At 44.4% G+C, this 16,450-nt stretch overlaps 1 protein-coding gene across 2 annotated transcripts in view; it reads right to left on the reverse strand.

Annotated features, from left to right (window-relative positions):
- The window catches only part of eif2ak4 (eukaryotic translation initiation factor 2 alpha kinase 4), a 158,014-nt gene that overhangs the window by 139,844 nt on the left and 1,720 nt on the right, over nt 1-16,450 (reverse strand). For both annotated transcript variants that reach the window (XM_063053324.1, XM_063053315.1), the window contains exons 2-4: nt 15,313-15,428; nt 5,471-5,573; nt 4,699-4,872 (exon numbers count right to left, since the gene is read on the reverse strand). In XM_063053324.1, the coding sequence (XP_062909394.1) occupies nt 4,699-4,872; nt 5,471-5,573; nt 15,313-15,428 (393 nt within the window). The remainder of the gene's footprint in view (nt 1-4,698; nt 4,873-5,470; nt 5,574-15,312; nt 15,429-16,450) is intronic.

Below are 16,450 nucleotides of genomic sequence, written 5' to 3' on the forward strand. Positions count from 1 at the left end.
ATGTCTTCTTTTAGCCCTCGTGATTTCTTTCCGTTATTTTTTCACACTTTTTATACTCGTCAAGCACCTTATTTGTTCTGTTTCCTATACATGTCATATATTTCTCTCTTCTTCTTTATCAGAGTTCCATTATCCATTGAGAACCGAGGTTCCTTATTCTTATTCACTTTGCCTTTAATCCTGACAGGAACATACAAATGCTGCAGTCTCAAAATTTCTCCTTTGAAGGCCTCCTCAAAGTTTAGAACCTCAACCCGAGGACCAAATCTATCTTTATCCATGATCAAGTTGAAACTAATGGTGTTATGATCACTGGAACCAAAGTGTTCCCCTTGTGACGAGAATACACATAGATTAAGATGTTAGCTGTCCTGTGCTGGCACCAGTGGGATCAGCAGTTGGTCTGCCACCTGTCTTCAGGAGAGAGAGAGATAAGGAAAACAATGGAGCAGCATTTGGAGATGTTAATGAAAGGACGGGAGAGTTTAACAGAAGGAGAGCTGTCAAGATCGGCTCCCCCTTTGAACCCTGAACTGTTTGAAGTGATGGACAGGTGATAGCTCAGCAGGGGGATAAAAAGGGACAGGTTCGCTAAGGCAAGACACACACGACACCCCGAGGTAACGAGACCCTGGAAGCGGTGCGTCTCCCACAAGTCGGTGGGAAGTTTTGGAAGGCTGGTCGCAGGACCAAGCCATAGACGCACAGGGTGGAAAGGCACGATCAGCGGGAACCTGGTGTGTGTCCGCCCTTGCCTGGGTGCCAGGTTCACCACAGAGAAACGATCGTATCTGGAAACTGAGGGGTCAGGGTCGGTGACCTCAGAAGACATCACAAAGGACTCGCCCGAAAGCTGACTGCGAAGGTCTGTGTGGAAGCCGTTTGAATATTCATTCGTTTTTCTCTCTCTCTCCCTCCCCCCACTGTCCATCTCCCACGGCAGTGATTACGGTGAACTGAACTGAACTCAATTGAACTGAACTTTGCGTCACTTTGAAACTGGTCATTTACCCCTAGCCGACGATAGAGCTTGATTGATCCTGTTATCTTAATTCTGTGTACATGTGTGTTATCATTGCTGAACTGTTGCATTTATTATCCTTTTGATTAGAGTACTGTGTTGCTTGTTTCTTTAATAAAAATTTCTTAGTTCTAGTAATCCAGACTCCAACTGAGTGATCCATTTCTGCTGGTTTGGCAACCCAGTTACGGGGTACGTAACACCCTACACACACTTCCATCACCTGTCCTAACTCGGTTCCTAATAGGAGATCTAATATTGCATCCTCTCTAGTCAGTATCTCTATATATTGATTTAGAAAACTTTCCTGACCAAATTTTACAAACTCTAACCCGTCTAGACCTTTAACAGTAAAATCCCCTATCACAACTTTATGTTTCCTGCAGTTGTCTGCTATCTCTCTGCAGATTTGCTCGTTTCCTGCAGTTGTCTGCTATCTCTCTGCAGATTTGCTCCTCCAATTCTCGCTGACTATTGGGTGGTCTATAATACAACGCCACTAATGTGGTCATACGTTTCCTGTTTCTCAGCTCCACCCATATGGCCTCGGTAAACAACCCCTCTAATCTGTCCTGCCTGAGCACTGCTGTAACATTTTCCCTGACTAGCAAAGCCACCCCCCCCCCACCCTTCATTCCTCTGCCTCTATCCCATCTGAAACATCGGAACCCTGGAACATTAAGCTGCCAGTCCTGCCCCTCCTGTAGCCAAGTTTCACTAATGTTGTAATTCCACGTGTCAATCCATGCTCTCAACTCATCTGCCTTCCCCACAATACTCCTTGCATTGAAGTAGAAACACCTCAGAAGATTTTTACCACCACACACAACCCTTCTATTTGTGACTTTGCATGAACTTTTAACATCATTTATTTTCACCCCCGCTCCACTATCTGCTGTGGCACTCTGGTTCCCATTCCCCTGCAAATCTAGTTTAAACCCTCCCCAATAGCACTAACAAACCTCCCTGCAAGGATATTGGTCTCCTTGTAGTTCAGCTGTAACCCATCTCTCTTGTACAGGTCCCACCTGCCCTAGAAGAGGTCCCAATGATCCTGAAATCTGAAACCCTGCCCCCTACACCAGTCCCTCAGCCACATGGTCATCCGCCAGAGCATCCTACTCTTACCCTCACTGGCACATAGCACAGGTAGCAATCCTGAGATTACCACCCTTGAGGTCCTACTTTTTACCTACCTACCAAGCTCTCCATACTCACCCTTCAGGACCTCCTCACTCTTTCTTCCTACGTCATTGGTACCGACATGTACCATGACATCTGCTGATCACCCTCCCACTTCAGAATGCTGTGCACGTGATCAGAGACATCTCTGACCCTGACCCTGGCACCCGGGAGGCAAGAAACCACCCGGGAGTCTCTGTCACAACCACAGAACCTCCTGTCCGTATCTCTAACTATCGAGTCCCCTATCACTACAGCTCTCCTCTTCTTCCACCCTCCCTTCTGAACTACAGAACCAGACTCAGTGCCAGAGATCCGGCTGCCGCAGCTTGTCCCAGTTAAGTCACCCCCCGCCAACAGTATCCAAATCGGTATCCTTGTTGTTGAAGGGAACCCTGCTCTGCCTGCCCTTTCCCCTTCCCTCGCCTGACGGTAACCCAATTACCTGTGCGCTACTCTTCTGGCGTAACTACCTCCCTGAAACTGCTATCTATAAACTCCTCATTCTCCTGAATGATCCAGAAGTCATCCAGCTCCTGCTCCAGTTCCCTAACATGTTTTGTTAGGAGCTGCAGCTGGATGCACTTCTTGCAGGTGTCGTTGTCAGGGACACCAGAGGTCTCCCTGACTTCCCACATCCTGCAAGAGGAGCATCCTGTCTGGCATTCTCTCTACTCTAAGCAAACAAAACAAAACTTACCGGAACCTACCCTCGCCTCTGCCTGTTCACGCCAAAGCCGTCCCACTCTGCTCCCTCTCACTCCACTGCCCGCTGTATATGTGGTCTTTTTTTAAACCTTTGGCGCTCTACGTCTTGCGCCTGCCCAGGCTAGTCTCTTTCCCCGAGCAGTGTAAAAAAAAAAGACTTCTCTCTGAGATTCCTTCACTCCTTCACTCTCAGCCTCTTGCTCCAATTTAAAGAAGAGAATGGGAAAAAAAAACAAGTTTTCCATTTTCAATTACTAAAACATTAGTTAAGTCACAGTGTAGAGTTCTGGTCACATTATGGAAAATAAGAATGCCAGCCCTGCAGTAAGGGTGTAAAGGAAAGTTGTGAGGATGATAAAATTACCAGGTCTGAAAAATATCAATTATTAGGCTACACTGAAAATTTCTCGGTTTGTATTAAAAGTGGACAGAAGTACAAGAACCCTAGATTGGATGAACAGAAAAAAATCATGTCCCTTAAAAAAGTGGCTAAAATTTTCAAGTAATTGATGGGATTAGTGTTGACATAAACCTTCTCAACCGACATATGGTGGGAGTCTGGAACTTAGTGAAAGGAAGGTGGGGGTAAAATACTTGGCATCTTTAAAAACATATTTTAGCACTTAAGTTGCCAAGTCTACCACTTTCCAAAAACTGGAAAGTAGATTTAGCCCAAATAATTATCTTATTTTGATTTGAACAGGCAGGAGGGATGAAATCTCTCGTCCCTGTACACTGCTGATTCTATTAAAATGGACCATCCAGCCCATCATTCTCCTCCTTCCTGAACTGTAATATTCACTGTCAAAGGCAAGACTAGTATCCCTACCAGCCAGAAACAAAATGCGGCCAATTACTTGACAATGCAGCTCCTTATTCTCACATCTTGATATATCATTCTTAATCGTTGCCCATCCAGCTCTTTTGCGGCATTGAAAAGGGGACTTTATTTTTGCTTGAATTGCTCCACATAAATGGATCTTGTAGCAATGTAGTCAACATTACTACCACTGACAGCTTAGCACAACAATTAGGACTTCCACATTTACCTAAAAATTCCAAAGTCATAGGCAATTACATGAGATATCATCATCTATTGTACAGGGAACTTCTCTGAGCTACCAAACACTACTTTAAGACCAGAGGAACCAACAAAAAAATGAAGTGCAGTCCTCAGATCATCACTAGACCACTGTTCAGGGCTAAAGACTGGTTGGTCAGGAGCAATCAATCAAAGTAGCATGTGACTGTGTTGGTCTAAAGTCTAGGCTGTTAGTAGATTTCACTCCTTGGAGATCAAGGAGTCACAGAAGGGAAGGTGAAGGGAAGGTGGACATAAAGCTTGTGGATATTACTGGCAATTTCTGAATATTGAGCAAAGGATGGAGGGAGAGGAACCAGTTGAAAAGGGGAAAATTTAACAGACCATGAATGAGCATGTCCTCGCCCACCGGTCTAGCATACGTATGGACTAAAGAATTGTAGAGAGTTAAACTTCCCAATTATGATCAGTGCTCTATAAACTTTGTCTCATGTTATAAAGTTTGATAACAAAACAGAAACAAGCCACATGGATAGACAGTGTGTATACACACACACACACACACACACACGAATTGACGTTATAACGGTCCTGCTGTCCTGTAAAGACTATCACTAGTGCTCAGAGTCAATGGCTTTGGAACCTGCTTCAAGCGACAGGAAAGGAAACACGGTGAATGGCAAGAACCTCCCGATGTTTCCATGCAACAAAGGAAATATTCTAAAAGGAATAAAGTCAAACCCACCATTTTCTCTTCGTGCTTCTTTTTCTGTTCCATCCTGCGCTGTTGTTCCTGCGCAAGCCGCTCCCTCTGCTCCTGTTGGTTCTTCAGCATCTCCTCATAGAAAGACTTGGAAGGAGGGATGTTGTGTTCACTGAGAAAGGACTGCACATGATCCACCAAGAGGAATATCATCACCTACCAGGAGAAACTCCGTCACAGTACTGCAGCTTCCTCAGGCAAAATGAGAGAACCACCCCATTTTAAGAACACAACATTTGGGTAGAATTAGACTTCTTTTAAGAAGAGAATCCACTGGTATACTTCCACTACTGAATTTATCAGGGTACCACATTAAGAATGCTTCCCAATTCTCAGCTACAACCCATTTATTTGGACAAACTGGCATTAGGTACACACACAACTAGCCTGGGGTTCTACTAAATATTAACCATGGAAACAATTAGCTATCTTACACTCCAGCAATCCCAAACGTAACCCCTTGTGCTATGAGGCAAAGACGATAGACCGCAACATGGTCCTGGCCTTCATAGCAAGGAGTAAACCATGAGTCCACAATTCCCAATAGCAAAAAGAAGATTCCCTTACAGGTGAACCTATTGAATCAAGCAAATAACGCAGCTGTTTTAAAACTCATCACTGTTCTATCATAACATGTACAAGCAGTGAGGCTGTTGTCAAGCTAGTGTGCTCTCACATTCAACTGGATGTTTCTGTGTCACTTCGACTGTGACACTGAGTTCAAGTTATTTTGCAAGTCCCCCAGTTTTCTCACCTCTCCGCAAAAATCTTTGGCCCGGTTCACCAGCTCTGCCCGCAGCTGGTTCAGCTTTTCATTTGACAGCCCCTTTGTTCTCTTCAGCTCAATTTCTGGAGGTCTGTAGTTAGGAGAGAGAAGCAGCATTAGCACGAAACCAAAGAGCCACACGGTGGGTAGAGCCGCAGCCCCACCTCTCCAGCAACCCAGGTTCAACCCTGAGCTCCGTTGTAGACTATGTGGAGTTTGCACGCTCTCTCTGTGACTGTCCACCCATAACCCGCCTAAGTAGTCCAGTTTCCTCTCAAATTCCAAAGATATTGGTGGGGTGGTTGGTAGGTTACACTGCGGTTGCAAATTGCTCGAAGGCTACGTCCACACTAGACCAGATAATTTTGAAAACGCCAGTTTTGAGTAAAAACGATAGGTATCCACACCAAGCGTTTTTCAAAATATCTCTGTCCACACTGGAACGGACATTTGGGCGAATCTCCTCCTACTGGGCATGCGCAGGACACACAGAAAACAAGAGGAAACGGTATACTTGGTGCACGTTTGTCCAGTTACAGACTAGAAAAACTTTAAAGGAATTGCTGTTGGCTTTCCCGCAGGAGGACTTAAAACTAAAAAAAAACAAATACTGGAGCGTATGGAGGCGACCGACAGGGAGTTCACGGACAGTATGACCCAGCTGACGACGAACATTGAAAAACTGACTAACACTTGCATTAATAAAGCACCTTGTTAAATGTATAAAACGTCTGCATCAGTGTTATCTTGTATTTCCATACAATGTTACATTAGGCTGTTACAGATCTATTGTCAGAGAAGTACTTGCATAAATAGGTAAAGCACCTTCATACAAGCAAGGACAGAAAACAAGGCAAAGTGAGTATACTTATTTATTCAGTAAGCTATGGGTCAAAGTATTTGGTGAGTACATTTCTAACTCTTCTGGCTTCAGTCTCGTTGCCGTCTGTTCTGAAATTGTTAGGTTATGTGGGGGGCTGCGTTCAAGAAAACAACGAAATGCGGCGCTGCGGCTATCTGTTCCAGCACGTCATGACAGCGTTTTTAAATAGTCAAAAAAGCACACTTTACAATTTAACTCTCACGCCGTTCACACTGACTGCGCGTTATAACAGCCGTATAGCAGTGCTTACGCAGTACCGAGAAGCAGAAAAGGTATTGTTGTTGTGGTGTTGTCATGACAGCGTTTTTAAATCTCTCCGTTCACCCCGTCCACACTACAATGCGCAACAATCATTTTCAAATTTACACACTCTGGAGAGTGTCTTAGAAAAGCTCCGTTTCAATGTGGATGGAGGGTCAAAACGAAGAGAAAAGGCTTCGTTTTCAAAATTATCCGGCGTAGTGTGGACATAGCCTCAGAGTGTAGATGAGCGGCAGAATCTACAGCTCAATGGAATCTAGGGGAGTGAAAAGGGATCGGTGTCATTGGGTAGTTGATGATCCGCATTGACTTTAAGGGCCGAAGGGTGCAATCCCATGAAGAGAGATTCCATGAAAAATCTGTGCAGCGAACTGACCCTCACTGCAGCCACTACATCAACACATTACCACCTCTGAAAGAAGGATAGCTCAAAAACATCTCAGCCCTCGGGTCTGGCATTTCATTTGGATTTTAATCGCTAACTGCCTCGTTCTCTTTCAGCAAAGCCTTTAATATGCCTTTGTCACCAGCCTGTGTATCTCTAGGTCTCTGTGTCCTACAATACTCCCCAGGTCCCTGTCATTCACTGTGTCTGTCCTGATCAGGTTTAACTTTCCAAAACGCCTAACTTTGCATTTGCCTGAGTTACATTTCATCAGCCATTACTTTGCCCCCTTTCCCAGTTGTTCCGGATGCTGTCTTCGCACTGTCAGTTTTGATGCCGTCTGCAAGATTAGTATCCGTGCCACCTACCTATATTCACATCCAAACCATTAATATAGATGATAAACAACAGTGAACCAGCACCTATCCCTATGGCATACCACTGGTCATAGGCCTCCAATCCGAAAAGCAACCCTCCAATACCACTCCCTGACTTCTTCCACCAAGCCAATTTGCCAGCTTACCCTGGATCCCTTGCGATCTCACCTTCTGGACCAGCCTACTAAATCAGACAATGTCTACCACCCTACCATTGTTAATCATCTTGGTTGGTTCCAAAATCACAAGGTGTGACTATGTAAACAAAGTCTGTTGGAATAGTAAGGACAATGTTACACAGCAGGAAGCCTCTGCCACATGAGACCTGGAAAGCAATTACAGTCCTTATATGGACAATGAGGATTGCTAAAGCTTTGGGAATAACCATATAACCATAACAGCACAGAAACAGGTCACCTCTGCCCTTCTAGTCCGTGCCGAACGCTTACTCTCACCTAGTCCCATCTACCTGCACTCAGCCCATAACCCTCCATTCCTCTCCTGTCCATATACCTGTCCAATTTTTTTTTAAATGACAAAATCGAACCTACCTCTACCACTTCTGCTGGAAGCTCATTCCACACGGCTACCACTCTCTGAGTAAAGAAGTTCCCCCTCGTGTTACCCCTAATCTTTTGACCCTTAACTCTCAACTCATGTCCTCTTGTTTGAATCTTCCCCACTCTCAATGGAAAAAGCCTATCCACGTCAACTCTATCTATCCCCCTCATAATTTTGAATACCTCCATCAAGTCCGGTGAATCAGGTGCAATCTTTTAGTGTTCTACAGATGTTAGTCATGAACTGCAAACAGCACAATTGCAAACAAGGAGGGACCAAGAGAATGTCAAACATGAACTTGGTGTGCAGAGTGACATTTCAAAATCTTAAATTAGCTGGTAGGGTAGACAGATATGTGCTAAGTGAAAGTTAATGGAGGGAAATTTAAACAAAAAGCAAATCCACTGTAGATGCTGGAAATCTGAAATAAAAACAGAAACTGCTGGAAACACCTAGCAGGAGAGGAAGCATCTGCGGAAAGAGGAGAAGAATGAATGTTACTGGCCCAAGACCCCTCATCGGAACTGGGAGAGAGAGAAAGAAAACCAGTTGTTCACAGCAGGGAAGGCTGGAGAGGGGCAAAGAGAATATCTTGGATAGGAAGAGACCAGACGGGTTACTGAGGCAATTAGAGACAGATTATGCTTCTTTTTTTTTAAAAAAAAGCTAAGGGTGAATCCCAGCAGATCAACCTGTACCAAAAAAAAAGGAAACACTGAGACAAACTCACAGATGCATGATTGGCTGAAATGGCTAGTAGAAAGAGTTACCAAGTTGAAATGATTAGCTTTATTTGTCACATATCCTTCCTTCCTTGAGCCCTTAACTCCTGGTGGAGTCGTCGGGGCGCTATCATGACAAGTTTTGCACCAGTCTGTTCCATCTGTTGCGGTTGTGTGTCAGAGCCTGCATCACCACAAATGTTTTCCCTGTCCATTCTTTAATGTTGTCCATCCATCTTTTCCTCTGTCTACCCCTCCTTCTCTTCCCCTCCACAGTTCCTTGTAGAACGGTCTTTGCAAGACCACCGGATCTTGTTACGTGGCCGTTACCATCTCAGCTTTCTTTTCTTCATCGTTGTGAGAAGGTCTTCATGGGAGCCATTGTGGTGCTGGATGGTCTTGTGGACCTGCCCATTTGTGATGTGGTCCATATAAATCGAAACAGACAGTGAAATGCGTCATTTGCGTCAACGAGCAACACAGTTCAAAGGTGTGCGGGGGGGGGGCCCACAAGTAGCACTATGGTTCCAGCACCAACAGAGCATGCCCACAAGTTACTAACCCTAATCCATACGTCTCTGGAATGTGGGAGGAAAGCAAAGCACTCAGCAGAAAGCCACGCGGTCACAGCGGAACATACAAACTCCTGACAGACAGCGGTGGGAACTGAATGTAGACTGCTGGATTTGTAAAGTGTAACACTAACCACTTCATCCTGCTGTGCCTGCCTGCCGCCTACCAACAGGAGAGTCAGTACTCAGCCCTGAAAGCTGCAGTGAGACCAGGCGAAAGATAAGATGGTGTTTGTCAGGAGGCCACACACAGGTAGGTCAGAGTGGGAGAAGGGTGCTGAAATAAAGTGGTAGCATGGATCCTCCAGTGGAACGCTAACCACCTGTGAACACTGAACGCTGTACACAGGGAAGGGCAAAGCAGATGAGAAACACAATTCCATATGGAAAACGTGTCTGGGTCACTGGATAGTGGGAAAGGAAAAAGTAAATGAACAAGTTTTGAATCTCTTTAAGATTGAATAGGGAAGTGCCCAGAAGACAAGAGAATATTTGGTGGGGACAGAAGAGAGGACCAGGAACTTGCAAAAAGAGGAGACACTTCAAATTAGTAAAAGGCAAGAGCAACAAGTATCCAGCAGCGAAATCTTGTTAAGAGTTGGCAGAAGGCCCTTACCAGGAAATAGTTATCCCAGGAGAGCCCAACTTTAAATGTACGGATGGAAATCACAATGGACATTTACAAAATGGAGAAGATAACAGCATCTGTTAATCATAAGTTGGAACAATTTGATTCATACTGGGAAAAATAGTTTAACTACATAACACCTCATACGCTTGATTTTATTCTCACAAGTCAATAACTATGTTGTTTAAAAAAAAAATCACTCTCTATTTATGTACAGTTTTTTTCTTTGGATTGTTCTTTCTTTCCTCTCCTTTCTATAAGTGTATACCTCAGATAAATATTATGTGGAGATTTGTGACAAATATGACTAAATGATATATATGTACAGTATCTGAAATACATCTTATGGAAATGTTTATTTGATGATGAACTTCAAGAAAAAAATAAATTACAAAAAAAAAGAGTTGGCAGAAGGATGGGATGGGGAGGCTGATAAGGAAAGTGAGGACTGAAGGAACTTCGTTTTCATTCTGTCCAGGAGAGTAAGGATAGACTCATCAAGGATTCTATCCACTAGGAAGCCATGGTTTAGGAGGAAGGAAAGAAATATTTCAGAGGCACTTTCATGGAAAGCTTTTATTTCACAAAAACATGAAGTTGTATTTGGTAGCAGAATGGACAAAAGGAGCCCTGTCATAAGATTACCATTAAGCTTCTTGGCGAGTTTTTCTCCAAAGCCTTTTCCTTCTAATGCCTTTACAGGACAGCACTTGTATGAAAACACCAAGGCCCACTGACTCTAGGACAGCAGTTGTCCCAGATGTACTAGACACGTCCTCTCACTAGATTACAAATGAGCAACACGACACAAGCTAGGATTTAACCATAAGGTCACATGGATGCACATTTGGAAAGCAATAACACGATGAAAGGCATTGAATAGCAGTGGAAGGTCAAAGATGTGGCTGTCATTTTAAGTGTGAAGCAATGGGTAGTAAATTTGAAGAGGCAGCATGGATTTCACACGAAGGAGAACGGTGACATTGTTAAGAGGGAGGAAGTAAAAAAAGGAAATCTATCAGAGGGAAGGACATGGGAGGGCTAAAGCCAAGTGTGTGGCTTTTCCCAAAGAGGTTTCACGTAGGGAAGAAACACAATAAACAATTCAACAGTGAATCAAGGTCAGCCTGCACTACTCTCTCTCACACGGGCCTCCACATTCAGCAACAAATTAACCATCTGAAGACTTTGGTTTGTGGAAGGAAATCCTCGCAGTAAGGTGGAGAATGTTCACACTACAGACAGCCATGGCCAAGGCCAGAATCAAACCCGAATCACTGGAGCTATGCAGTTTATTCCTTAAAATAACAAATCTAATCTCATCTCAGAATTCCAGATCAAGCCTTTCACTCTCCTGTGAAATCTATTACACCCAGCAGTGACTCAACTTTGCAACCATCTACAAATTTACTATCTGTCCTTTCCATTCCAATATCCTATACTACTCTACCTCAATGCTACTACATACTGCCTCGCCATGTTCCCTCCTGATAGTGTCCACTAAACGTTTAAAATCCTTTCAAAAGTTCCTTGGGCACAGCTATTGCTTCACAGCTTCATCAGCCTCGGTTCAATTCTGACCTCTGACTCTTTAAGTGTAGTGTTTGCAACCGGCTCCCTGTGACAGACCAGGGTTTCCCCAGATAGTCTGCTTTCGTCACAAATCCCAAGAATATGTGGACTGCTGGGTTAATTGGCCACTGTAAATTGCCCCAATTGTGTATATGAGTGGTGGAATCGGTGGGGGGGGGGGAGTTGATGGGGTGAACGCAATGGGATTCACGTAGGATTACTGTAAAAGAACGCGTGATGTGAAAATTCAGTGGCTGCAAGACTTCATTCCATGATGTATCACTTCATAACCAACAAATCTTCATCGATGTCCCCTGATTACAGGGATCATTACATCAAGCCTCTCGCTGCTTCCTGCATCCATGCAGAGCTCATCAATTTCATCAACTTTGCCTCCAACTCCCACCCTGCCCTTCAATTTACCTGGTCCATTTCCGACACCTTCCTCCCCTTTTTCACTCTGTCTCTCTCTATCTCTGGAGACAGTGTATCCACTGATGTCTATTATAAACCCACGGACTCTCACAGCTACCTGGACTATACCTCTTCCCACCCTGTTACCATCCCCTTCTCTCAATTCCTCCATCTCTGCCGCATCTGCTCTCAGGATGAGGCTTTCATTCTAGAATGAAGGAGATGTCCTCTTTCCTCAAAGAAAGGGGCTTCCCTTCCTCCACCATCAACACTGCCCTCAATCGCTTCTCTTCTATTTCACACAGGTCTGCCCTCACTCCATTCTCCCACCAGGGATCGAGTTCCTCTTGTCCTCACCTACCACCCCACCAGGCTCTGCATCCAGCACATAATTCCTCGTAACTGCTGCTATTTCCAACGGGATCCCACCACCAAGCACATCTTTCCCTCCTCACACCACCCCATTTTCCGCAGGGATTGCTCCCTGTGTCTCCCTTGTCCATATGTCCCTCCCCACTGATCTCCCTCCTGGCACTTATCCTTGCAAGTGGAACAAGTGCTACATCTGCCCCTACACCTCCTCCCTCACCACCATTCAGGACCTCAAACAGTCCTTCCAGGTGAGGCGACATTTCACCTGTGAGTCTGTTGGACTCATCTACTGTATCCGGTGCTCCCAGTGTGGCCTCCTGTACATTGTTGAGACCAGACACAGATTGGGAGACCGCTTCGCCAAGCACCTACACTCCATCCACCAGAAAAAGAGGGATCTCCCAGTGGCCACCCATTTTAATTCCACTTCCCATTCTGACATGTCTATCCATGGCCTCCTCTACTGTCACGATGAGGCCACACTTAGGGTGGAGGAGTAACACCTTATATTCCATCTGGGTAGCCTCCAACCTGATGGCATGAACATCGATTTCTCTAACTTCCAGTAATGCCCCCCCCTTCCCCACAGCTCCTCCACCACTCTCCATCCCCTTTCCCTCTCTCACCTTATCTCCTTACTTGTCCATCACCTTCTTCTGGTCCTTCCCCCCCTTTTCTTTCTTCCACGGCCTTCTGTCCTCTCCTATTAGATCCCCGCTTCTCCAGCCCTGTATCTCTTTCATCAATCAACTTCCCAGCTCTTTATTTCACTCCTCCCCCCTCCACCTTGTGGTTCTTTCTCCCCTCCCCCCACTTTCTTACGCTGACTACTCATCTTTTTTTTTCCAGTCCCAATGGCCCGAAACATCGACTGTACTTTTTTCCACAGATGCTCTGAGTTCCTCCAGCATCTTGTGTGCGTTGCAAGGATTTCCAGCATGCGCGAGTTTTCTCTTGTGTGTGAAGAATGTGCAGTTCATCATCCTCCAAGCAACACAATTTCAGAGAGACTTCTAGCATTAGTCTGGCAAGAAACTGGATACAGCTCAGAACATCACGGAAACCAGTCTCTGCTCTACATCTCACTGCCTCAGTAACCAGCCAGTACAATCATCGACCCCATCTCACCCTGAACACTCTCTCTTCTCCCATCTCCCATTGAGCAGAAGATACAAAAACTTGAAAGCACATTCCATTGAGCTCAAGGACAGCTTCCATCCTGCAGTTATCAGACTCTTGAACAGACACTTTATACAATAAAATGGACCACTGACCTCACAATCTACCTTGTAATAATCCTGTACCTTATTGTTTACAGGTGGCCCCCGTTTTCCGAACGTTCGCTTTACGACACGTCGCTGTTACGAAAGTCCTACATTAGTCACCTGTTTTCGCTAACAGAAGGTGTTTTCACTGTTACGAAAAAAGGCAGCGCGCACCCTGAGCAGCCGCTCTCCCCCGGAACTGCATTCTAGCCTGCGCTTAAACACGTGCTTTATCTCGATTTATTTTGTGCATCCGTGACCAAGATGAGTTCTGAGGTATCGGAAAAGCTTAAAAGAGCTCGTAAGGGTATTACACTTAGCGTAAGTCTAGACATAATTAAGCATTTCAATCGTGGCGAACGAAGTAAGGACATTGTCCGTGCATTGAACTTGCCTGCGTCTGCCATTCGCACTATTTATACACAGAGAGAAATAACTTTGAAAGCTGCCGATGTTACTGTTGGCTCTGCTCGTAGCAAAATGGTCTCTCTTAGTCGGTATCCAATAATGGATAAAATGGAAAGTCTATTGCTTGAGTGGATTGATGGGTGTACAAAGCATAGTGTTCCGTTAAGTTTTCTTATACTTAAAGAGAAATCAGTCAGTCTTTTTAATAAGCTGAAACAGAAAGCACTGGACGATGGTGATGAAAGTGTTGCGAAAGTGGAATTTAAAGGTAGTCATGGGTGGTTTGATCGGTTTCTGAGGTGAGGGCAGCTTTATAGTTTAAGCAGTGGTCCCCAACCTCCGGGCCACGAACCGATACGTGGCCTCAAAGAATGTAGTAGTGCAGTAATAGTCGGAACGCACCCAGCACATCTTTAAGAAAAAAGCCGAAATAAACAAGCTAATTAATTAGGTACCACCTGGCACGTAAACGTCAGCCCAGATCAGAGGCGATTGTCAATTGTGTCAGGTGGTTATTCGTATAAGCAAGTGTTTAACTGTGACGAAACTGCAATTTATTGGAGTCTTCCCAATTCCGGTAAGTGACACTACACTGTACATACATTATTTCTACTTTATATAGACTGTGTATTTTTATGTGTTATTTGGTATGATTTGGCAGCTTCATAGCTTAAAGGTTACTGGAGAGAGTGTTTCTGCTGAGAGCGCTTCCGTGAGATTTTTGCTGCGCTAGACAGTGCTGCAGAAAAGCATTTCTACTTTATATAGGCTGTGTATTTATCATATCATTCCTGCTTTTACTATATGTTACTGTTATTTTAGGTTTTGTGTGTTATTTGGCGTGATTTTGTAGGTTATTTTTTGGGTCTGGGAACGCTCAAAAATTTTTCCCATATTAATAAATGGTAATTGCTTCTTCACTTTATGACATTCTGGCTTATGAACTGTTTCATAGGAACGCTCTACCTTCGGATAGCGGGGGAAATCTGTACCTGCATTGCACTTTCTCTGTCGCTGTTATACTTTATTCTGCATTGTTATTGTTTTACCTTGTTCTACCTCAATGTACTGTGTAATGATCTGATCTGTATGAATAATATGCAAGACAAACTTTTCACTGTACATGTAACAGTAATAAACCAGTAAACTGTAGCACCCATGATATTTCACAAGTATCTCAATAACATATTAAAATAGCTGTTTTATTTCCAACACACTAAACCTCAACAAGTTTTTTTTAAACACCCTCATCATTTCCTAGCTGAGCACTCCATGGGCATCTTGAATAGCAGATAACCTCCTGGGCATTGAAAGTGTAACCGCCTGGGCTTGATTGTACAATTTATGAAACAGAAGAACAACTTCCATCAAATTCCAGAGAGACTGATATAGTAATAACAAAGAACTCACACATCTGGATAGTTGGGTGGGCAAGTAACATGCAAGTCCACTGCCACATGGCTATCTTCAACACTGCCCACTCCCCGAGGGTGCAGCACAATACAGATTTCAGGGGGGCGTTTCACCTGGAACACAAACATGGGTTCACATTCATTAACAAGAGCAAAGGAAGACGTCTCCGTCCCTAGCTAAGAAGGACAAACTAGGGCTACTGAAAAGTTGCTTTGCTAGATGCAAATATCAAGGATGCACTGACTAATTACAAAGGTATGCATAGAGACAGAAGAGACCGCAGATGCTGGAGCAGCAAACAATCTGCTCGGGCACTCAGCGGGTCGAGCAGCATCTGTGGAGGGGAAGGAATTGTCAAGACCCTGTAGCAGGACCTGAGAATGAGGTAACCGTTCCCTGCAGGTCTGCTATCTGATCCCGGCTCTTGGACATCCAGCAGTGAGAAAAGGCACTTTACAAGTGATGCCACATTTTTGATGGCATCATGGACAGACACAAAAAAAGTTAAAACAATTCATCATGTTATATGGCTGGGAAACAAAGGATTTTTGGAGCATTGGTTAATTGGTAACTTCAAAGTTAAAAGTTGGAAGTACATTTATTATCAAAGTATGTATACATTATACAACCTTGAGATTCATCTCCTTACAGGCAGCCACAAAACAAAGGAACCCCATAGAACCCATTACAAAAAGACCGTCATACACCCAATGTGCTGAAAAAAAGTTGTGCAAATAATAAAAGTAAGCAAATAACATTGAGAACTGTAGTTCACAAAAGTGAGTTCCTAGCCATGAAGCCAGGAGCCCATTTGTTGTAGGCCACGGCCTCAGTTCAGCGTGGAGACGAGTGAACTTCACAGAGCAGCGAGCTCAACATCAGCCCATCCCTTTGCTCTGGCCATGACACCCTGGTCATTCCAATCTGACACAGCACATACATTAGCCAAACCTTGGATCGTTCCTCACTCTCGAGCCTAGGTCCTACCACCTCAATTCAGCCTGTCCCCAACCTCCCCAATCTTGTTTGGCACTTAAATTTCCTCACGGAATGCTCTTCTATGTTCCTCACTGAAGCTCCCATTCCCCTTGTGTGGATTTGACAGTAAAGGGGGTTTATGAGGCTTTGAGATTAC

Source organism: Mobula hypostoma, chromosome 1, assembly GCF_963921235.1.
Source record: "Mobula hypostoma chromosome 1, sMobHyp1.1, whole genome shotgun sequence".
Lineage (NCBI taxonomy): Eukaryota > Metazoa > Chordata > Chondrichthyes > Myliobatiformes > Myliobatidae > Mobula > Mobula hypostoma.